Source organism: Zootoca vivipara, chromosome 10 (genome assembly GCF_963506605.1).
Source record: "Zootoca vivipara chromosome 10, rZooViv1.1, whole genome shotgun sequence".
In the NCBI taxonomy this organism is placed as follows: Eukaryota; Metazoa; Chordata; class Lepidosauria; order Squamata; family Lacertidae; genus Zootoca; species Zootoca vivipara.
Window position 1 is genome coordinate 39,022,757 of NC_083285.1, and position 24,615 is coordinate 39,047,371.

Below are 24,615 nucleotides of genomic sequence, written 5' to 3' on the forward strand. Positions count from 1 at the left end.
ACCTCCTTGGGGAGGGTCTTCCATGTCAAGGACACCACAGTCTAGAAAGCCCTCTAAGTGTGATTAAGATAATGGCGGTGCTGATGGTTAATTGTAATAATTTGGGGGTGTTGTACGAAGAAGAAATTATATGGCTAGATTTAATTGGCTTTTTGCAGACTTGGTATTTTGGACACAGGACAAGAAGATGGTATTCTGTTAAGACAGGCACCCCCAAACTGCGGCCCTCCAGATGTTTAGGCCTACAACTCCCATGATCCCTAGGTAACAGGACCAGTGGTCAAGGATGATGGGAATTGTAGTCCAAAACATCTGGAGGGCCGAAGTTTGGGGGTGCCTGTGTTAAGATGTGGAAGCAATCCAACATACAAGAAGAACAAGTAGCTTGCAGAATTGTCCCATAGCCCACACACATCATACACCACCATTGTCTTAATCTTCTTGAGAAAATCAGAATACATCACTGGGATGTTTGGATTTAGTCTTCACTTCTTGACAATTGCGGGATAAAAATTATTATTAGTGGATTGATTTTCAGTCTGTTCTATCTGTTCTTCCCTTGCCCCTTTAGATCTGTGTGGTGATAGCTGCTGTTTTTGGCATTGTTATTTACCGTGTCGTGACTGTCAGCACTTTTGCTGCCTTTAAATGGGCTTTAATCAGGAATAACTCTCAGGTTGCAACTACCGGGACTGCTGTATGCATCAACTTCTGCATCATCATGCTACTGAATGTTGTAAGTAGAGAGAATAATATTTGAGGACATTTCAAACAGTTTTGTACATTTTTTTAAAAAAAGAATAAGAATGCATTTCAACTTTTTTAAATTCAGCTCTAGCCTACACAGAAAACATGTTAGTTGAAAGGACTTTCAGTAAAATTCTAAATAAATAATGTAGCAACTACGAGTTTAGGAGCAATGAAGAGATTAGGGGTCAGCAAACTTTTTCCGCAGGGGGCCCTCAGACTTTGTGGGGGGCAGGACTATATTTTGGAAAAAAAATATGAACGCATTCCTATGCCCCACAAATAACCCAGAGATGCATTTTAAATAAAATGACAAATTCTACTCATGTAAAAACACCAGGCAGGTCCCAGAAATAACCCAGAGATTCATTTTAAATAAAAGGACACATTCTACTTATGTAAAAACACACTGATTTCCGGACCGTCCGCGGGCCGGATTGAGAAGGCGATTGGGCCGCATTCGGCCCCCGGCCCTTAGTTTGGAGACCCTGTGCTAGAGAATACAGTTCGCATTAATTTATTCGTATATGCATTTGTCTTGACAAGATTAGATGTCTTGATTAAAGGACATTCAAGCAAATATCTCCTAAGACAACTGCAGAGCTTCCATTGAAATTGTCACTGCCTTTATCTCAGAGAAACAATTGCTTATTAGGCCGCAGCCCTCCACACGCTTCCTGGAGAGTAAGCCCAATTGGACACAGCATTGAATTGTGGTGCACCTACTGTATCAGTATTGCTTTCCATACATTTGAAAATACGGTAAGAGAACCCCAAATATTGTGGTGGTGGCATGACAAAATTCAGTGGTGGAGAAAGAGGTTCAGGGATTTTAAAAGCTCAACTAGCATTTGAAAGATCTAGGAGGAATACCCAATACAGAACATAAGCCTCAATCTAGCCAGGGACCTTAGTGGTATGGAAGGAAGTCTGCTTTCATAAACCTTTCCAAGGCTAAATGGCCCATGGCGCAAGGAACTCTTTTGAAAACCTGAAACCTTATCAAAAGCTGACATCCTCAGCAAATAATTCTTTCCCACCCAACAACTGGTTGATACAGTTTTAGCTTTGAAATTATTTGTTTATTATTTAATTAATTTATCCCCTGCTTTCTAAGGCAAAACGCTCTTCCAAGGCAGCTCTGTGTGTGTTCTCCTGGTTCAGAGACATAGACACAGTGTAAGTGCCAAGAGACATTTGTCCGGCAGGATTTTTGAAATAGTTCTAGCCTGAACCCAAGTTCATTTTTAAATAAAAAAGTACTTCTCACATAATAGTCATTGTACCAATGAGGAAGGATTGAGGAGGGAGGGTTGTAGGGCAAATGATACGATGTTCTTTTCAAAAATGCAATTTATGTTATTACATTACAATATATTTAGATGTTGTTTCTTGTTTTGTTGCAGTTGTATGAAAAGGTTGCTCTTTTTCTTACAAATTTAGGTAAGTAATAATAAAAATGAAGCAACATATTGGATAACATTTAAATCCATTCTTCACGAATGAAGGTTTATATCGGACTGTGCAAGTTCACCTCAGTGTGCACTCTCTACCTCCAATAGATACTATGCATATTTTCCCGTAATATTCATTTTATATTTTTTCAATTACGCAACTAAAAATTTAAGCCCAGGTTACAACTCTGTGCCTCAAAAGGGTATGTACCAGCTTTTGTGTGTGCAGTTAGTACACAAATGCATCCCTTGGCCTGTACTAATTAGCTCTTCATTGCCCTTTTTTTGTATGAAAGATAGCATCTCCTTAAATAAGTGCTGTTTAAGAGGAGGGATCGTAGTTTAATGTTAGAGCACGTGCTTTGCATGTAGAAGGTTCCAGCCTTGTTAGCCCTACCATTAGACACATTTAGGCAACTGCCCCAGTTGACAGATGTTGAGTTGTTGGAGTATAGAGATGTGCCAGTCCAGTAGACCTCTGCTCATGGTAGGGATGAGATGTTGGCTTTTACCTTATAGTTAGCTCCTGGGAAGCCAAAAGTCTCGAACCAGCCCTCGGTTCCAGATTCAGTTCCTGGCATATCTCTTAGGATCTCATGAATTTATTTTGTATTTCACACACTAATCCTGTTCATAGAGCCAGTATGTATACTGAATACCAGGGGAGTGGAAGGGGAAAACAATATTGCACAGCACACTCCTTCACCTACTTATGCAGAGTTGACTGTCAGAATAGATCCCAGAACAGATACAAAGAGTTTAAGAGCCACGATCCTGGGACAGAAAGGCACTCAAGTCTTTTGCTGTAGCAAAATGACTCCACTGTGGATTGGAATATTTCCCCCCCACACACACACCAGTATTCTCTAAGGCAAATATGATGTTTCATTATTTCTCAAGCTTGATTCCCCCCCCTTTCACCCCAGGGTCTCTGTGGCATGCATATTCTATGCCTGAGTGGGTGTTTGAATTGCTGGTCTCCAAGTCACACTAACGAATATTAATTAAGAAGCAAAGTCCTCTCCAAACCGACTGCCGGTTTGAAATTTATAATCCAGTGTCTTAGAGCACATTCTGTCAATTTAATTACAGTATACGGCAGAAGTGAACCCAGTGTACAAGACTTCTATAAACATGGAAATGCCAGGTAGTCTTTCTGTTTGGCAATTTGAAACAGAACAAAATGTGTATCCTCTGGCAAATTTACGATTCACAAAACCAGGTAGAGGATCCCAGAGTAGAATTTTTAAGCATCCCTTGCTTTTGCTTGCATACTGATAAAATTTGCGTTGTCTGGTTCTTAAATGTGGAATCCAGTGCCTCACTCTTTGAAACCCATTAAAGTCAGTGGGGCTTATGTCTGAGTAACCATTTATCAGAGCGAAAGACGAGTTCTGCTGAATCAGAAAGACCAAAGGCCCGTTTTGTGCAGTTCTATTCTGTTTCTCAAGTAGTCAACCAGTAGCATCTTTAAGAACCCCGCAAGCAGGACAATAGCCCTCTCATGCTAGTGCTCTCAGGCAACTGGAGCCAGACATTCTGCATCTGAACGAGGATTGGGCTGCAAGATCAGCAGTCATGTTTGCAAATACAGCGCAAGCTCTGGAGAGTTTTTAATAAAACTTATCAGACAATTAAATCTGACTACATGTCTTAAAAATCTGCTCTCCCTTTTTTACAGAGCAACCTCGGACTGAATCTGAGTGGGAGAACAGCTTCACTTTGAAAATGTTCCTTTTTCAGTTTGTCAATCTGAACAGCTCTACTTTTTATATAGCATTCTTTCTTGGAAGGTAAGGTTAAAAATGTGCATTGTGCCTGCCTGGGAAGCTGTAGAAAACTATCAAGGGAGGTGGAGTGGAAAGATGGAATTGATGTTAATTTTAAGTGCTAAAGCAGAGGTCATCAACATGGTACATTCCAGATATTGTTGGACGTAAAGCTCACATAATTTCATACCATTAGCTAAGTTGGCTGGGACTATTGGCAATGAGGGTCCCACAACATCTGCAGGGCACCACATTGGTGACTCCTGTGTTAAATATACCATAAATAATATCTATGCTGGAGTATAATATTTTACAGAAATCCTTTCAAATTCTGCTGCTGTCTAGATTAATTTTTAAAAGTGGTTAACATTTAAAGGGTTATCTTCATACTCAGAGTAAACAAATTGAACCTAATTTTATGCTGCCTATCATACCAATTTATGATCACAGGATGGATTACAAAATAAAACATAACAACGAAAACACCACAATCAATAAAATATAACAAAATAGAAACAACCCCTTGCCCCAATCAGTAAAGCACAAAATGAGTTGCAGACTGGCATGATTGAGTTAAGAAGTAGAGGGGGAGAGGATAAGAAAGAGTATTCTCGTAGTTTACATACAGATTGCCTAACGTACTTTTCTGTATCCCCTGTGCTGTTGGGTACAAGATGTTAAGTGCAGGATTTTGCCTTTAGACTTTCCATTTTTACTCTTTACTGTCTATTACATCCGTGGTACCTGTTAATGGAACCTGATAATGAATGTTAATGTGAAATGTTGGGTATGTCTACAAACACCTGAAAACTAAGATTTACTTAAGAGAAGTTGGATAGAAAATTGGCACCTGTTGCAAAGCATTTGTTTTTAATAGAGCAGGGTAGAAGTTGCATTTTAAATTTATTTTTTATTCAAGATGTGAAACTTATTATTATATAAAAGCTCAGGGCAAGCAAGAATATCAGCATTCCAGTACAACTACAATCTATCAGGAAAGTTTTCTAGGCAACCTAATTTGATCTTTGTAGAATAGCTCATATCCACACTTACCACTTGTACAGGAGTTGTTCATGATGAACTGCACATCCTGGTTTTCCAGCTAGGTACAAAGCATTTTAACACTGAAGTTCCAGAAAGGAACTGTGGGTAAACATTTGCTCAGAGTAATAACCTCTCTATGCCGACTATCAATAATGACTTTATCATATATTCAGACATAATTTAATTTAAATGCATATTTAGAAATGCAATTTAAATGCATATTTAATGTCATTTCCCTTAGAAGAATATAGCTGGAATGATTGTGTTTGGTCTTTTCCTGTTGTGATCAGAAATCTAACACAAAAGGGATGATGGTTTCTCTTATGTTGAAGATTTACAGGTCACCCTGGTGCCTACTTGAGGCTGATAAACAGATGGAGACTAGAAGAGGTAAGTGGCATATTGAGGAAAATTTACAGTGCTGCAACTGGTACAAACTAGGGTCAAATACTGTCCTATGGAAGCTAAATGATTCACTCTGGAAAATAGGAATGTCTAAAATATATGTGATTGAATATAATATATTACATAGTTTTATAATTAAAAATGGCAATGAAATGTTAAATAAAATAAAAATAGATAAAAACTAGTGTATCGTTGAGCGATGAATTTAAGAGCTAATAGACAAATCACTTGTTGCTTCTTTTCAACTGAACCTCATGAATATTTTGAGGGTTTTAAAAATCCCTCTCTGAACAACAACAGCAATCTAAAGGATGACATCATGGCTTTTGCTAGAAGTGGGACCCTACTACATTTTGTTTTCCTTCCTTTCTAGAACCAGTTAAGATGTTCAGTTGCTGGGGTGCCCCTGTCCTCTCACATGACACTACCATATCACTTGTCACAAGGGGAGACACTCCTTTGAAAAGTGCCAACACTTTTAAAAAGTCATGTCCCTCATAAAAACTTAACACCTCAAAAAGAAGTGGCAGCGAGTGCTTAGATTGTTGAGGTGCCATAAACAGGTTTTTTGTTTGTTTGGTTTTTTATTTATTTTATTTTTTGCTTGGTCCATGGGGTCACGAAGAGTCGGACACGACTAAACGACTAAACAACAACAAGTTATCCACTTTTCCAAGGAAAGGGTTAATCTGGATTCAGTCCTGGTGGGTGTTTTTATTCTGATGATGTTGCGTGGGCACTGGGAAACATGCGTGCACTAATCCCACCAAAGAAATACCTATCTGAAAGCACCCAACCTGCATGTTATGAACCTCACATAGAGATTCAGGGCTCCAGGTTGTGGGGGCCCTTGGTAGTGGGCCTCTTGTGTAGCGCACCCCCATGTTTATTTCATGGGGGCCGTGGATAACATGCTGCGGAAGCAGGAGGACACTGGCTTATCAGAGCAGCAGAAGAGGGGGCTTAGGGGAGTGGGATCAGCAACAGTCTGCCCTTGGGGGCTTCCAGGTGGAACTGTAGAAGAGGTCACCATTTATCTGAGGTACTTTGCTGTAAAATTGGGGGTGATTGGAATGTTCTCATGAGAAGTAAGGTGATAATGATGACAGGGGTGCCAACTTGAATAAAACACTGTGGGGGCACAGGTAAGCCCCGCCCTGCACAATCGATCACATGATGCAGTGCACACACACCATTTGAATGGGAATGTGCATCAACTGCAAGGGCAGCTCAGCCCCCTCAATTATTTTATTGCCCCCCATGGCCCGTAGGAGTTGGCTTCTATGAATGGTTGTGTGGAAGAACTGTAACTGTTCAGCAACTGAACATTTGAACCAGCCATTAGATACAGCACAGATATGGTCACATCCACACCAGACAATATAAAGCATATGGCTTCCTCCAAAGAATCCTGAGGACAGTAGTTTGCTCCTCACAGAGCCACAATTTCCAGGGCCCTTGATGGACACGGGGGGTTCTTTGGGAGAAGCAACACACTTTAAATATATGGTGTGGATGTGATATGTCCACACACATGTGAAATCCCTTTCAGCCCAACCTTCCATATGTGACATTTGGTGTCGGTCGGATGGACGTGGCTTGACCAAATTGGCCTCATGGGCCAAATGACCAAGACCTGCTGCACCTAATGAGGCTGCGGACTGGGGATTCCCTGCGGCTGTTATAGGAATTACTTCTGCGTAGCCTAAACATGTATAGGATTACATTGTCACTGAACCTTGAACTTGCAACATGATTTGTAATATAAATTTAATATGCAAACTATTTTTACTCTTTGATGGCCCATTATTTGCTCCTTGCCCCCTCCCTCCTCCCCTTACAGTGCCACCCTAGTGGATGCCTTATAGATCTCTGTATGCAAATGGGTATTATAATGGTGCTAAAGCAGACCTGGAACAACTTCATGGAACTAGGCTACCCGTAAGTAACTGTGGGATTTTATTTTATTTTTTAAAATCCTTGTTTTCAACTGTTGCTTGCTTGCAGATTGTATGGGGTGTATACCTGCCAAGTCTCCGGCTGAAAAATGTGGGATCAGCAGCGGTGCGGCACCAGAAGTTGCGTAGAAGCAACTTCCAGGGCCGCTCTGCCCATGTGTAGGCACCGGAAATCAGGCAGAGCAGCACCGGAAGTTGCTTCTACACATGCCCGGTGGCCATCTTGGTGGTGGCCGCATGGCGGCAGCCATCTTGGTGACGGCCGCCACCATGCGGCCACCACCAAGATGGCCACTGGACATGCGTAGAAGCAACTTCCGGTGCTGGTCTGCCCGATTTCCGGTGCCCATACATGGGCAGAGCGGCACCCAAAATGGAGGCTCCCTGGCAGGTAGGAAATCTGGGGGATTTCCGGGATTTTTCGCCATTCAGGAGAACAGCAGGAAATGGATTAAAATCCGGGGGTTTCCCGCAAAAAACGGGATACTTGGCAGCTAAGATGGGGTGCTAAACCATGATTGGTGTGTCTTTTATTCATTCGTGTATTTGTCTGACAGCCATTCTACTTAGGATAGTGTCAGTGTAGCAGGACTATTCTGTGAAAGATTTGACCTTACAAAAGGAGTATCTGAAAGAGAAGCTTGCCCGCCCGTGCATTGGTTTGCCCTGTTATCTATGGTTTTGCAAGCAGATTATTTATATAGTACTATAAAATTCATTCCACACACACACACACCCAAAAAACAGAGATAGGAGGGAAAGTGCTCTGAGAAGAGAAGATAGAACCCATTCACCTGTGTTTTATACAATAAAATAAAATACATTGTAATTAATTGATTAAAACATACACATGTTGAAACATAATGGTATAAATAATACCCAACTACAAAATGACAAATAATTAAATAGCTCAGAACTCCTTATATATAGAAAATGGATTGTCAGTCAAGTTTATTGCTTATAGCCAAAGGCTGCTGCAATGTATACAATGTCATTCAATAAAATATATACTAGTTTGATACATGGATTGAAATATTTTACATCACTAAATCAATACTGCTGATTTTAGAAGTAGTGTATAGGACCTAGTAGTGCTTCAGTTAAAATCCTGTTGAAATAGGTAAGCTGATTTATACATCAATGTTTTAGAAACCATGCTTTTGGCTTGGAGTCTGACAGCCCAGTCTTAGCCCTGTATACTTAAGAAGAATGTCTCACTAATTTCAGTGGGATTTATTTCCAAGTAAGGGCAGCTGTGTATGTTGCACAGAGTAACTTATAAATCTTTTATGGCTTCCTGTATAATGTCCTGAGTTGTACCTATTGCATCAGCACTTGGTTCACTTGTTAGCAGACAGCATGTACTGCAGTTATTAGCTTCCCCACTTATCTCTGCCTCTTAGCATACTGAACATTCAGTCCTTACAAATACACCCTTTTTAAAGGAACTCCACACATCTGAACATGCTTCCTCTTCTGACAAACCAATCAATCAGACCAAAACGTGTATGTATTCTCTTTTTTTCCTTTTATATTATCTGGAGGTAACAACATTGGTTTGTGGTCAACCATGGCTATTAATCTACACAATCAGCTGTGCATTACAAAAACATGTCTATGTCATGAATTGCTTGGTGTGTTAATTTGTAACATTTCCTACATGAATATGTGTTCTAACTAACTTTGCTGTTCAATCTCTTTTAATACAATAAACAGAGACAAAGGACAAAATTGCATTTGGACTGGTCTGACTCCAACCCCACTTATTTTTTTCAATGGATATTGTGGAACCTGGAGTTAGTCACATAACAGACTTTGTGCCTAATATTTATGGGTTACTCATGGCACCTGAATGCCTGCAGACCTTCCAGCATTTTTCATCCTCTCCTTATATAACCTTATTGATCCAAGTAGTGTGCAGATACCCCAAACAGCAGGATGTCTTATATATGGACTAACAGGAGTAGAGTGGACCCACTAACTGTCCTGTTTTGCAAACACAAGTATGGCGTGGTAGAGGAGAGGCATTTGACAATGTTGAAATCAGTTGGTTAGAAAAAATGGCATTTCCCCCCACATATGCAGGTTAATTCAGAACTGGTGGACCAGAAGAAGATTGCGACAGGAGCACGGTTCACTGCGAAAAGCAAACTTCCCACAGTGGGAGAAAGACTACAACCTTCAGTCCATGAATGCCTATGGACTCTTTGAGGAATATCTAGAAATGAGTATGAAAAACTCTATGTGTAAATTGCTTCATCACGGTCATTTATACAGTGGTACCTTGGTTTATGAACTTAATCTGTTCTGGAAGTCCGTTCTTAATCCAAAACCGTTCTTAAACCGAGGCGCCCTTTCCCTAATGATGCCTCCCGCCGCCGGTGCCCTTCCATCATTCGGATTCCGTTCTTAGAGGTAAAGTTCGCAAACTGGGACACTACTTCCGGTTTTGCAGAGTTCTCATACTGAATAGTTTTTCTTAATCCGAGGTACCACTGTATATCATGCTTCATTCCACTGCTCCCAAACAACAAGAATGTATTATTTTAGTATAACAATCCAGAGCATTACTGCATTTAGTCTATAAAATTATTATTGCCTTAGACTAGGACAAATATAGCTTAGGGCAGCCTTCCCTAACCAGGTGCCTTCTATATGTTGTGGACTACAGCTCCCATCATAACTGACCATCGCCCATGCTGGCTGGGACTGGTGGGAGTTCTAGTCCAAAATATATGAAGAGCATTGAATTGCAGTAGATTACTTTAGGACAATCGCCCAATTCTGGGAATGGTGATTTATTCACTTCTATATGGAGTCAACAATATGGCACAAGGTGCTGCAGTGGAGTAAAACCATTCTTGTTTTAATTATCCCCCACACTCAAGGCCTTGCAATGTGTTTTTGATCTAGCTTGAAATTTTGAGTCGTAAGTTGGAGTGCAAGCTAGCAGGGGTATTTAAACACTTAAATCAACTACTTGAAACAGTAGGCATGACACCATAGTCACTAATCTGTGGCCTTCCAGACTTCGTTGGAAGCAAAGTCCCATTGTCACTGACCATTGGTCATGCTGGCTGAGGCTGTTGGGAGTTAGAATCTAACAACATTTGGAGGGCTTCTGGTCAGCCATCCACCTTACTCAATGAAGTCATGGGTTAAAAAACAAGTAAATTTACCAGACAGTAAAGCATAGTGGGAACCCAGGTCTTCCATTTGTCTCTCATGTTCATTAAAGCTCAAGAACAAGAAATTTTTGACAACATGGGACAACTTAAGATGGATCAATGGTGCAGATATACCCAAAGTCAGCACTCTAATTTTGGGTTGTTTTCCAGTGTATGGCTGAGTGTGTCCCTCATTCTCACCCTTTCGCAGTTCTTCAGTTTGGATTCACAACCATCTTTGTGGCAGCTTTCCCACTTGCTCCACTTCTGGCCTTACTTAACAATATTATTGAAATCCGGCTTGATGCATACAAATTTGTTACACAGTGGAGGCGGCCATTAGCTTCAAGAGCCAAAGATATAGGTAAGCTGTTTACCATTATGAATTTAAAGCGTCTGCTCAATGCCACAATCTGCTCACACATTCAGTTGTTCTCTAGGTTGGACTGCTGTAATGCTCCCTGTGTGGGGCTGCCCCTAAGGTTGCCCCAGAATCTGCATCTAGTGCAAAATGCTGAGACTTGACTGCTCTTTAGGGTAGACTGTCACCATCATGTTACACCACTGCTGAAAGAGCTTTTGGGGGGAGATTGCCCACAGTTGCTGAGCTTTATTTCGGGGGGGGGGGTTTGCCCAGACTTGTTTAACTTTTGGGGGGGGAGTTGCCGAAAATAGCTCACCCGCAGGACCAAAACAGCCAATCACATGCACAGTGATGAACCAACCAATCGTTAGCAAGCGGCAATCGCCCACCCTAAAACTACAGCAGCAAATAGCCAGCTGACCTTGCCGAACCCACCAATCACCAACAAAAATGCCACTGACACATCTCCTGCTCACGGCAGCCGCCAATCGCCCGTCCCACCTCTCCACTATCCATGTATAAGATGCCTGCCAATTTTAAGCATAATTTTTAAATAAAAGAACCTCAACTTATACACAGAAAAATGCAGTAGCTACCATGCTAAGTTCATGATGCTGGTGTTACAAAGCCCTATACAGAATGGCCATTTTGTGTTTTGCCACACACCATTTTGCTATGGGCTGCCCAGTACACTCTCTCAAAATTCAAAATGTTCCCTCTAGTCCAAAAAGGCTGTCGACCTCTGGTGTTGATAGTATTGAGTTAGATGGATCAGTGATCTGATTTGGTGTAAATCAGCTTCCTATCTGCCTATTAAGCAGTAAATATTTATATTTGTTTTATTTCTTTGTTTTATGATTAAGTGACCTATAAACCTTTTAAAAGAATTTTTTTAAAAGAGCTTTCAGTGGGTATTTAAAACAATATAGCAAGATCGCCAGCTTAATGTCAATAGGCAGAGAGTTTCAAAGCATAGCTGCTGCCGCACTGAAAGACAGATGCCTTGCAAATGTAGAACCAACATTATATGGCACTTGTACTAATAAGTTGCAGCTGTATTTGCATTTGAAATGCTACTTCTTCTGCTGTTCCTGGAACTAACACAGCATTTTATTTATTACACAGGAATCTGGTATGGAATTCTGGAAGGTATAGGAATTCTTTCAGTTATCACAAATGCATTTGTTATTGCTGTAACTTCGGATTTTATCCCTCGGCTTGTCTACGCTTACAAATATGGACCATGTGCAGGTCAAGGGGAGGCTGGACAAAAGTAAGTTTTAATTATAGAAACATGAAGTAAGGTCATCCCAGGCCCAGTCTACATGAACATTTTGCTTCTTGCTTGCTCAGGAGGTACACAGTACATTCCCCCCAACCTGTAATAATAGCACCACTTCAACTTCTTGATTCCATGACTTCTCAGGCTATTTTTTTAAAAGCAATTTTTGTAACCACCTTTCTACTTATTGCATTACTCTTTAGCTGTGGATTTCCAGTCAAACCCTGCTGCTTTTGTTATTATAAGTGGGAGAGACTTTGAGCCTACAGAACTGGCTTGGCATCCTTCTTCATCATCTTCTCTCTCTATTGCATCAGCTGGGTGAGAGTGGACCTGTGGAAAGGAAGTTTTATCCTCCAACAACTGGATGGCTTTTTTTAATGCTGCTTTTCAGTAGGCACCTGTGCTTAACTTAAATGGCCTTTCCATGCAACTTTTACTATTCACGGGGAGGGGAAATGCAGTTGTGGTGTACCCACATCCACATCCTTATCTGAGGTGTGTTTGTGTACAGTTTCTTATTCACCCTTGTGCAAAGTAATTCAGAGGGTGATCTCTCTATTAACTTGGATTAACACATCCATGTGTTTTTAAGAGTTAGCTTTCAAGCACTGCACAGTTACAACTAACTGCAGTGATGGTTGCCATAGAGTTTTGTGATAAAGACCCTCCCAGGTATTTATTGCCCTTTGCAGTGGCATGCAGCACAGAATGCATTATAAGCAAATGAGATTCAGCAGTGTGCTCCATATAGTGTGCCTCTTGAGTGGCAATTGCATTGGTGAAAAATGTCAGTACCACGATGCCTCAAAAACAAAAGGGATTTCAGTGTGGATTGCGCCCAGATCTCCATAACTTAGTGCCTTCCACGAGCATCTCTTGAAAGTTCATCCAGCTTTTTGTACTCCTGTTTTGCTTCAAATAACATAAGGAACGAGATAAAAAAAAAAGTCTTTTTGCCTAATGCGGCAATAAATAGGGAAAACTACAGCAATGCAAAGTTTTCTACCAATGTTATTATAACAAAATTAAAAAATTCTTCCCAGTAGCACCTTAGAGACCAACTAAGTTTGTCATTGGTAAGCACACGAAAGCTCACACCAATGACAAACTTAGTTGGTCTCTAAGGTGCTACTGGGAAGATTTTTTTTTATTTTGTTTCGACTATGTCAGACCAATACAGCTACCTACCTGTAACTAGAACAATGCTATTATAAGTTCTGCAAAGTACAAAAATCTTGGTAGTGTGTAATGCTCCCAATGCAGATTTTCTACATAACTGGTGGTACTGCTAAATTATCCATCAATTTTGGAAGACAATACCAGAAGCAAGCCAAAGAGTAATAGGAGACAAAATCAGCCAATTACCAAAGGATTTGTTGTTTGATATTTTGTGGGAAACAATAAATATAACAAAAAGGTATTACTCCCAGAAGCTCTCTTTGAGGAATGGAAAGAGAGACTCCTGCCATTTCCTGATGTTTTTCCAGAACATATGTTTAGGGTCTACTACTGCAGTTTTTAGCCATCCCATAATTTTAATGAAGACTGAGGTGACTGAAGCTTCCATAGTGTGGTGTATAATAAGACAAAAATTCATAGAACTGATGCTGTTGCTAGTTTTCTATTTCAAAAGTTTACCCTTCATTTCATTGGCATTATGTGTTGGGAACTGTTCCTTCTGGGTGCCTTAACACCGTAACCTAGGAAGCTAAGCCATGTTTCACAAAGGGTAACTCCCATTAAGCATTCAGATGTATAAAATTTTCATTTTTTTCATGCACAGGAATGAATTCATTGATGTTATATTTTGGGTGCCATTGTAGTTTTGTCATAGTGGCAGAAAATGAACAGTTAAAGTTACAACTTGTGATTGACAGCACTACTAACTCATTAGCCTGTCAAGGATTTGGCACTTCGGTACATGTTGGAGAGGAAACAAATGTTCTGTTTACATAATGAGTTGGGTCTGATTTCTGAGTTGTCAGGCTTCCTAAAGTTGTGTATCACTGCAGGGCATTTGAAGGTTTGGTTTTTCCTGTCTCTTTTGCCAGCACGACGAAATGGAGAGAGAGGAATTTAGAATTGTACTGTGTAAGGGTTTTCAGCCTGTTCTGTTCCTGCCAGCTTGCCTTTATAGTGGGAATATGCAGGTCTTCTCGGAGCTGACTCAGGAACAAGATAGGACAAAGTATAATTTACTGTGGCATTATTTTGCTGAAAGAAATGTAAAATATAAATATTTCAGTAATTCAGTAGTTTTCATTCCCCAAAGTCGGTGGTTGCGCTTTGCTTGCAAAACTATTGTGTTAGTAATACTGATCCATAAGTGATCATCAGTCACACTTGGCTAGAATGTTGATTTTATTAACTCTTGTTTCTGAGATGTTTGGCTCACAGACGGAAGTGTTCACCGCCCCCGCCCCCATCAACATGCCATGCTTGCAGATCTATCTGAACAAGTCACGCTTTTCACAGGGGAGTGGGAAAAAGTTTGCAGTGGGTACAGGGTATTGGCTAAATGCTATCCATTTCTGATTAAAAAGTAGAAAATCGAAATGAGCTGGAGGCAGGTAATCATTTTATTTTTCCAGCTTGAGATTTTTCAAGTCTTTATGAATACAGTTGTACCTTGGATCTCAAACGCCTTGGCTCCCGAACAAATCGGCTCCCGAATGATCAAAACCCGGAAGTGAATGTTCTGGCCTTGGTTTTCAAATGGTTTGGGGAGTTGAACGGACTCCCGGAATGCATTCTGTTTAAGAACCAAGGTACGACTGTACTGGCTTGAAGGGAGTTGAAACAAAAGGTTGTTCTTAAGCCCTAGCCGAACTAGGAGAGCTCAAAAGGGGGCAAAATCGTTCTTATGCACCCTCAACATACTGACCTTTCCTGTATCCAGGCCTGTGCAGTGGGGGGTTGGGATGGGGGCAGCTGAGTACAAGCTCTGCACAGACCGCCCTGTACTGCCCCCCCCCAACACACACACACAAAGAAAAGTGTGTCTCTGCAGTACCATTTGGAAAGCAATGGTGGAAGTCACATCTCCTTGGTTGGGGGCACTGCCATAAAGGGCCTCCTAGCAGCTCTAGAGGGCCCCCACAGGCCCATCTAGTCTCACAGTGGCCAACCGGATGACTGTGGGAAGTCTGCAAGGAAGACAGAAGCACTCTTCCTGTCATTTCCATCAGAGGCATACTGGTAGCTAAGCACTGATACGCTTATCCTACGGATATGTCTAATCCTTTTTTAAAAGCCATCCAAGTTGGTGACCATCACTACATCTTGTGGTGAATGAATTTTAACTATGTGCTGTGTAAAGAAGCCATTCCTTCTGTCTGCCCGGAGCTTCATTGTATGGCCCCAGGTTCAAATACTATGGGAGAAGGGAGAAAAACACCCTTGCTCATATTACAGTGGTACCTTGGATTACAAACTTAATTCGTTCCGGAGGTCCGTTTTTAACCTGAAACAGTTCTTAACCTGAGGTACCACTTTAGCTAATGGGGCCTCCTCCTACCGCTGTGCGATTTCTGTTCTCATCCTGGGGCAAAGTTCTTAACCCGAGGTACTACTTCCGGGTTAGCAGAGTTTGTAACCTGAAGGGTTTGTAACTCGAGGTACCACTGTACTAGAAAACATTGAGTGAGTTGGGTTGGAGGAGTGCAAAACGGTATCAGTGTAATAGCCACTTAAGCTCCAAATCTCAGTGCAAAAGATTTAAGCACGGTAGGTGTGGGGATAATTCCCCACCCCCCACCCTGAGTAGCCCATGTTCATAATCAAGCATTCAGCACAGCCTTGCTGGTTATAAATAACTGTAAAATAAAATTGATCTTCTAGGGAAATGATTTAATATGAACATTGTTTCTCCCCCCAAAACGTGTGAAAAGCAATATAATTTCTCTCAGCCCATTAATTCATTTAGGTCTGAAAAGATTGTGTAGTCACTCCAGCTATGATCCCTGCACACCTGGGTATCTCTTCCAATGTATAGTTTTCCATAGATTGTGGGATTTGCTTCTTAAAAAATTATATAAACTATTGTTCGGAAAATAAGTCTTCAAAGTTGAGATCTGCATTTTTCCTCCTGTGGTTCTGCAGTAAAATACCATAAATCTCAGCAACAGATATTTGGATAACCTGAACATTGATTGTGGAAAGCTATTTATCAACTGGAGGCTTAGCTACCACCGATAGAAGATTATGAGAGACAGGTCTTCCCATGGACATGGATTATCATGAGTTTTGTATCATGGGTTTTGAAACAAGCCTAAAGTTAAAAGACCGAATGTACTAAATGGAAAAAATTCTTGTTTCCCAGGTGTATGGTTGGCTACGTTAATGCAAGTTTATCAGTTTTTCTAGTGTACGATTTTGAACATCGTTCAGAACCATCATCAAATGGAAGTGAGTTCTCCGGCACGCCGTTAAAATATTGCAGGTAAAGAAATATATACGAAACTACTGGGTTAAACCACAGAGCCTAGGGTTTGCCGATCAGAAGGTTGGCGGTTTGAATCCCTGCGACGGGGTGAGTTCCCGTTGCTCAGTCCCAGCTCCTGCCAACCGAGCAGTTCGAAAGCACGTCAAAGTGCAAGTAGATAAATAGGTACCACTACAGCGGGAAGGTAAACGGTGTTTCCGTGCTCTGCTCTGGTTTGCTAGAAGCGGCTTTGTCATGCTGGCCACATGACCTGGAAGCTGGTCAGGGGTCCCTTTACCTTCACTGCCATGTGAATAATCTCTGTTCTATTGGTATTTTGGTATTATTAGTATCAGTATAGCTAGTGAATCGTACTAGTGAATCGTAGGAGCTCCTGCTCTCCACTCCACTTTCCCTCCAGGTAAGCAGCAGGAGCCCACTGACCAGGGGCGTCAGGCAAGTGCTACCATCCCATTGCACCATTTACAGCTGCCCAGGAGCTTGAGCTATGAATCAGGAAGACTGCAGTTAAATTCTTCTTCCATGAATTCCCGAGTTGGCCATAGACCTGTCCCCCCACTGTATTCTCCATATTCTGGCTTTAAATTTTGAAGGCAGGGAAGATAATTGTAACCCCTATAATTTCTCAGCCTGTGAAAATACATCACAGTACTAACATTAAACCCAGAAAACAATGGAGGAGGTGAGTAAGCAGAATCTGGGTGGTGGGGGGAGAAAAGAAAGAATTGAAAGAGCAGAAAGTGGCCATTTACCCTGCTCAGTTTTTATATGCAAAGTTGAAAGATTCTATAAGATTTTTTATCATATCGCTATTTGTTGCTGCTTTTTTTGCACTTCAATAGTTGTCTAGACAAAGATATTGGAAAACGGGGTTGTTTGTGTTCATGTAGATTAAACATAGTTTATTTTGCACTGCTGCTAAGCTTCCTTACTCGGGTGTGTAGGAGGAGGACATGGTTTCAACAGACACTGCAACCTGACAAATCTATGGTGATAGACAGCAGTACTCAGAACAGGATCATGGGCCCAGAAGCAGTTCTGCTTCCAGATCCCCATTGTCTATCTGCTTCTTTTCTCTCCCTCAATTGGTGGTATAGAACCAGAGCACTGCGTGCTCAGCAAGGCAGAAGTGGAGTGAAAAAGACAGTTGTAGCCCTAGAGGAGCCTCATGCATAGGTTGAACTCCTTCAGATGTGCAGGGTTGCCACTTCTTTGCCTGCCAAAGGCCCACCTAGTCCAACATTTTGTTTCCACGTTGCCTGCTCAGATGCCGATGCCAACAGACCTAGGGGAGAATGCTCTTGCATTTATGGCCTGGCATTCCTTGCACTGAGATGGACAAGGCTAACTTCCTGTTTTGTTTTGTTCTTAGGTACAGAGACTATCGTGACCCCCCTCATGCTCCAGTGCCCTACGGCTATACGCTACAGTTTTGGCATGTCTTAGCTGCACGGTTGGCTTTTATTATTGTATTTGAGGTAAGTTTTGGGACTAAAACAAATTTTGCAGACATCCAAACTTCATGTTGGGTTTAGAAATCAATTTTCATTCTATAGATGAGGGGGAAAGAATGATATCCTGTTTAGGGGAGCTTTTAATGGATTTCTGTATTTTAGTATTTTGTTGGAAGCTGCCCAGAGTGGCTGGGGGAACCTGGCCAGATGGGCAGGGTATAAATAATAATATATTATTATTATTATTATTATTATTATTATTATTATTATTATGTGCAACAGATCTCAGCATAGCATAGGATTTATTGTACATAGCATGCTGGTCAGTTTCAGGGTTAAATCCCAATTTTTGAATTTGTGAGGTAACCTAAATGTTGTATTTTTAAAAAACATCCTTTTCTTACTATCAGAGAAAAGGGAAGGAAAATCAAATAGTTATTATCCTCTTTTTCTTAGCATTCTGGATATTCAATTTAGTATTAGTATTATGTGCTAAGGCAGAAACTTGTTCAAATGTTTGTAGTCAGTGTATTGTATAATTCTCGGTAAAAGAATCATTTGTAATTACTGTCATTTTGCATTTAATTGTACTTCCATTTTCCCATATTGTTAGTATGCTGTTTCTGACTAGTTTTGTCAAATAAGCTGTTGCAACATAATTGTTTTTATTGTGAATGAAATGAAAACTCCAGCAATCCAAAATGTGGGAGCATGACTGAATAATTAAAAATAATTAAAAATTAAAGACTATTTAAACCAGCGAAGTCCACCATGGTGTGAGTATTTTCAGATAAATTCAGTTATAAATAAATATTAAGAGGCAATCCTAGTTTAAGAGAATTAACATAATTTGAAAAACTACTGATAAACCCTAAGAACCATTAACTGTCAAAGATTTGGAAATTGCTTCTTAAATATGATACTTAATCAGAACAAGTAAAAGAATTCATGATCAAGTGGAGGCGAGACATAAGACTATCTGTGGGGAGACACACAAGTTTGCTTTGAACATAAATATAAGAGGAAAACTGCTATGAAACAGATGGTATGTAACAGCAATGATTATCCAAATAGATGCTTGAAATGCTGGTGGGGGGATTGGGAATTACTGTTGCATTTGGTGAGAATGTCATTTTGAAGAGATACTATAAAAACAACCTTAAATAGTAAAAAATGTGGGATATTTTATTTTTATTTCTTAAAATTATACTGCTTGATTGTAGGAGGAAAACCTCAAAGTGGATATGAGGCACTATTAGCCCCAGAGTTTTTCTTAATTAAATTATTTAGGCAGTTTACTGAAATCTTCCAGCTTGCCTCCATTAAGAGGCAGTTCTGCTATGCCTCAGGCACAGTGGTCACCAGGTTTATTTTTCTAGAAAAAGAGGTGCTGGAACTCACCATGAACGCCTCCCTTGTTCTCTTATACCGTAATGGCAATGGCGCCCACCTGAGAGGTGCCGGAAGAGATTCTTGCTGAAAAAAGCCCTGGTTGGTTACCAGGGTGTAGCCCTGGATTTGAATAGGGTCAGCAGCTCTGTCACCGGGGCCCAAGAGGCAACCAGGGTCCTTATAGCCTGTTTGCTCACCCCCAGCCTTTTTTCCCTCCGTTGCCAAAGGTCTGGCCTACCACAACATCTGAACCTGAGCTCATGGTTAAACTTTCTGCTCAGTCCTTGTGGAGTGGTCCCAATGAAGAGCCCCTAGTTTGGGAGCCAAAGATTCCTTGGGCAGTGTCCTTTGGCAGAGCTTTTCCACCCGCTACCTAAAGTCAGGTGCCTCCGTTACTCGGCTTTGGGAAGGCAGTGAGAGGGCTCTGGCAGCGTCCCAGAGCCCTCATGCCTTCTTCACAAAGCCCACCTTTGGGAAGGTGGCACGAGGGCTGTGGGACATTGTCAGAGCCCTCTCACTCCCTTACCGAAGCCTGGTAAGTGAGGAATACCTGCTGGGTGCACTGATGGGGGGAAATATAAATAAACTGAGAGCAAAGAACTGTGGCTCCCCATTTATTTATTTCCCCCAGACCATGTAAGGTTGCAATCACAAGTTGCAGGCTTACTGTACTGTATGAAACAGTACAGGTTGTGTTTTTTATCAGTATTAACCATTCTTATGCTCAACAGAATTGTTGGAAGTGAAAATGGAAAAATGGAAAAAAGTATGGAGATGTGTTATAGCTCAGTGAAAAAGCCTGTGCTTTTTCACTGAGCTTACCCAATTGTTTCCAGGTAATGTTGACAATACTGAGCTCAGATGGACTGGTGGTCGCACTTGGCAGTTTCCTGTGTTCCTAAGAGATGGAACAAAATGTGAATGTGTAAATAGAGAGGCAATTGCAAAGACTGCATTCGTACAGATTTTTCTTAGCTGGGTGTATTTATTTAGAAGTATTCCACATCTTGTTGAACTTTTATGCTTAATTTACAAATGTTAAAAACCTGTTTGTTTGTTTTCTACAGCACCTGGTGTTTTGTATAAAACACTTGATTTCCTATTTAATCCCAGATCTTCCTAAAGATCTGAGGGATCGTATGAGAAGGGAAAAGTATCTGATCCAGGAAATGATGTATGAAGCAGAACTGGAGCGTCTACAGAAGGAGCGGAAGGAAAGGAAGAAAAATGGGAAATCTTATCACAACGAGTGGCCGTAACTAAGCTGGGTGAGCATTTCTAAATGATACATCAGTTATTGCAGTGTGAAACAAATTGCCCAGATAATTTTGCGCGGTCGCGTGCAGCCCCCCGGATCCCAATGCGACTCCTGGTAGTTCGGGCTGGCCTCATCCTCCCCAGGCTGGATACCTGGAGGTCTCCGTCTACCTCAGCCAATCATTGCCATGGGATTGGCCAGGCAAGGGGACCGTCCTGCCCACATGCAAGCTCCATCCTGTAGTACTTCTAGCATCAGTTTACTCCTTTTGTTTCCTGGTGATTAAAAACTCTGAGTGGTATGTAGGTTTTGTTCAATAAAACACAGGAATAGATTGTAAGGTAGGTTTTCTGAAAACAACTTTGCATTGGCTTAATAAAATGTAATTTATTTTGGTTTGTTCTTATTTTTAATATGTACTTTTGTGTTCTGAACCACCCTGTGATCTACGGATGAAGAAGGGTGGTATATAAATTGAATAAAATAATTTGTTCTATTGGCCCGACATAAGTTACCTTTTATTATTGTGTGTTTTTGAGCTTACATCATAAATCTCAGTCTGAAGGATCAGCATAATGTGTTGCTGCCATTATTCACAGTGAGGCATATTGTTTGATAATGGGTCCTCTTTCTAAGCAACAAGTTTCCCCTTTTGTCCTTTATAAGATTAAAATATATGCAATCCAATTACAGTCCTCCAAAGACAAAAATTGCGGCCTTGAATCCAGTTAAGAGATTCACATTTGCTTAATTTCACAACTTGTGTGTACATAATGCAATATCCTTGCTAATTGGTTGAATACATGAATTGTGTCTCCTCTTTTCCTGACTGGATACTATTTTTTGTTGTCGCTGCTGCTGCTGCTGACATTTGCAGGTAGGATACTTATATTCCATTTGCTTACTACAGTTCCACGAGAACACTACCTTCAAGAGAATGAACAAAAGATGCAACCTCAATGCATGCCACAATCTGACATAGCAAACAGGACAGAACATGTCAAGGAGTTTTACTGTGAAATCATCTTGCAGTCTGCATATGATTGCTATTCATATGCCATTCTAAACAAGCATGCAACTCATTTTTAAAATCAAGAAACTTATATACCGTGGACTATTTTTCAGCCTGTTTGCTACTCTTTTGCATTATGTTCCTTGTCACTTTTTCAACATAAAAAATCTGGGTACTTTAGCAATGGGTATTATAACATCTCCTATTAAAGTACCATGTATATCAGACACACTGATTACATATTTGGTAGCTCTTTGTTTTCATTTTTTTGAGGGAAGATATTATATATCATACATATGTATAATATATATAAAGTATATAGAGATTGTTTATTGTATATAGCAAAACAAAAAACAAAAAAGCCCTATGGTTAAGAATGTCAAATTTTCACACTTAAAATATACCATCAACATAAAGCCATGTTTAATGCTTCAATAATGTGATAAGCTTTAAAAATAAATTATGGATAAAATTCTTGCTTTTTGTGTCTTCAAAAATTATTTTAAAAATCTAAGTTATTGGATATTTAATATGATATATGTCTATTTAAATTTGATCATGTGATGGATCAGGTCACCTTTGAGACTGTTTGCTCCCATATAGGCCTGCTTGAGAATTAAGATCGTTGAAGACCTTCCTCTTGGTGCAATTTCAAGATATTTGGTGAGTGAGCACAAGTTACAGGAGCATTGAAGTGCTGCCGTGGTTCTGGAATACTCTCCCAGTCAAATTCTTCCTGGTTTCTCTTGCAGAGGGGAGTGTTCCAGACTACAGGGGCAACCATGTAAAATGCAACCTTGCAGATCACATGACCCTATAGGAATTTGTAAGATATGGTGCCACCAATAGGGTTTCCTCTGAAAATCTAAGTCAGGCATAGGCAAACTCAGCCCTCCAGATGTTTTGGGACTACAACTCCCATCATCCCTAGCTAACAGGAGCAGTGGTCAGGGATGATGGGAGTTGTAGTCCCAAAACATCTGGAGGGCTGAGTTTGCCTATGCCTGATCTTAGTGGTTTCAACAGTCATGTATATGGGGAGACTATATTTCAAGGAAACAAGCTGTGGGTACCCTGAGGTGGAGGAGTGGGAGGCATGTTAGTAACAGTATAGAGTCATTATTGAGAAATACTTGGCCTCTGCTCCTAAGAACCCACTGCTGCCCAGACTGTCAGGATTGTTCAAGAGCTGTCTGACTAGTGATGGAGAGTTGTGGAGATGGAGTGGCTGACTCCTGCTATCTTCAAAGGCCTGGGAGATGCTCTGCTCTGGTACTGCCTGAATTGCTTCAGCTTTGAAAGCAAAGCAGGGAGCCCAGAAGCATCATAAAAGATGTCAAAATAGATTACCCCAACAAAGGTGATGTTGAAAGTCATGTGTACAATGCATATCTTAGGCAATGCAAGCCATCCAGATTATAATTGGATGCCCCTCTGGAGATGAATCCACTAATCAAGCTATTAATTTGATTAAAGCAGCCAAATTTACCTGCTGCATGTTTGGGAGTACTGGCAGGGCTATACTAGGCTGTAAGAAAAAGCAAGGCTGCCAAGGAAGGATGCCTTCCTTGATATAATCCATTTTGTAATTTGCTTTGAAGCTGATCCAGAAAGGTACAGAAACTGAGCTTCAAGTCCACTAGTTTGTTTCATTTCCTCCTATTACAGTGCTCGGTTCCACTTCCTACTGAAATCATTGTTGCTGATATTCAACACAGAGGTTACCCGAGCCTCCAGTGACAGAGGTGGCTTTAGGAGCACCCCAAGCTATGTACCTGTTTCATTAAAGAGTGTGTGGTTGTCTCCAAAATTGGTACATTCCCTGGTTCCCGGTCCTGGAAACTGTTCAACTGCAAGGTATCAATTTTATCAGTATCTATTTCGTTGGTCCACAACTGCACCAAGGCACCAGCTCAAAAAGTGATTGCCTCTTCCAATTCCAGTAAAACAGAGAAATAAAGCTGGGTGTCAAGATGGCAGGGACAGACGCACAATGCCCTCTGTATGCTAATGACCCTGCCCAGCAGCAATCAATAAACAAATACAAAACAGTGAACTACATCCCTACCAGAGCCCAATATCTCTATTTCCTATCTTAGTTCCCTGAAATAAGTATCTTCTTAATAGTATTAGTGTAGTGCACGCCTAAGATTGTTTACCTAGGAATACGTTCCATTAGGTTCAATGGGGCTGCCTAATAAGCAAGTGTGTTTAGTTTTGCAGTCAAGTGTTCAAAAATAAGATATGAAGCCCTTCCTAATAGCTGATCTCTTTCTTTTTCCTTAGAGGTTTCATAGAGCCTAAGTGCGATTTTTGCAACCAGGTCAAGTCCTGGTTTTTTAGGGGCAGGGGTCCAACAGCTATTTGTCAGGGCCAAACAAGACATTACATGGGAAATGTAGTGGTTAAGAGTGTGAGACTAATTTTGATTCACAGTTTTTACTGAATTGTTGCTTTGCCACATGCTCACATTCACACAAAAAACAAGCAAGTTTGCTTGACCTCTGGTTACCAAACCGACTGTTTCAACATTGATTTATTGGGAGGGGGGACCCAGAGTTTCCATTTTTAATTAGAATTAATAAAAACCAAACACAGCTGGATTTTGTACTGCATGCTTATTTTTATTTTTCACTTGAGATGCTTTTCAAGTTGGGTGCTCTTCCCTTCCGAAAGTTGGGTGCTCTGCCCTCCAAAAAGTTGGGTGCTCTTCCCTTCCAAAGGTAGGGTGCTATTCTCTTCCGAAAGTTGGGTGCTCTTCCCTTCCAAAAGTTGGGAGCTCTTCCCTCCAAAAAGTTGGGTGCTTTTCCCTCCAAAAAGTAGGGAGCTCTTCCCTCCAAAAAGGTGGGAGCTCTTCCCTCC

The 24,615-nt window shown here is 40.9% G+C and overlaps 1 protein-coding gene across 1 annotated transcript in view; it reads left to right on the plus strand.

Moving 5' to 3' along the window:
• ANO4 (anoctamin 4) overlaps positions 1-22,228 on the plus strand; it is a 124,980-nt gene extending 102,752 nt beyond the window's left edge. The window contains exons 17-28 of the mRNA XM_060279725.1: positions 572-736; positions 2,154-2,190; positions 3,883-3,994; positions 5,347-5,404; positions 7,263-7,360; positions 9,463-9,605; positions 10,756-10,908; positions 12,034-12,181; positions 16,515-16,634; positions 18,010-18,115; positions 20,551-20,751; positions 21,619-22,228. Of these exons, the coding sequence (XP_060135708.1) occupies positions 572-736; positions 2,154-2,190; positions 3,883-3,994; positions 5,347-5,404; positions 7,263-7,360; positions 9,463-9,605; positions 10,756-10,908; positions 12,034-12,181; positions 16,515-16,634; positions 18,010-18,115; positions 20,551-20,742 (1,332 nt within the window). The 3' untranslated portion in view covers positions 20,743-20,751; positions 21,619-22,228. The remainder of the gene's footprint in view (positions 1-571; positions 737-2,153; positions 2,191-3,882; positions 3,995-5,346; positions 5,405-7,262; positions 7,361-9,462; positions 9,606-10,755; positions 10,909-12,033; positions 12,182-16,514; positions 16,635-18,009; positions 18,116-20,550; positions 20,752-21,618) is intronic.
• Positions 22,229-24,615: the final 2,387 nt, after the last annotated feature.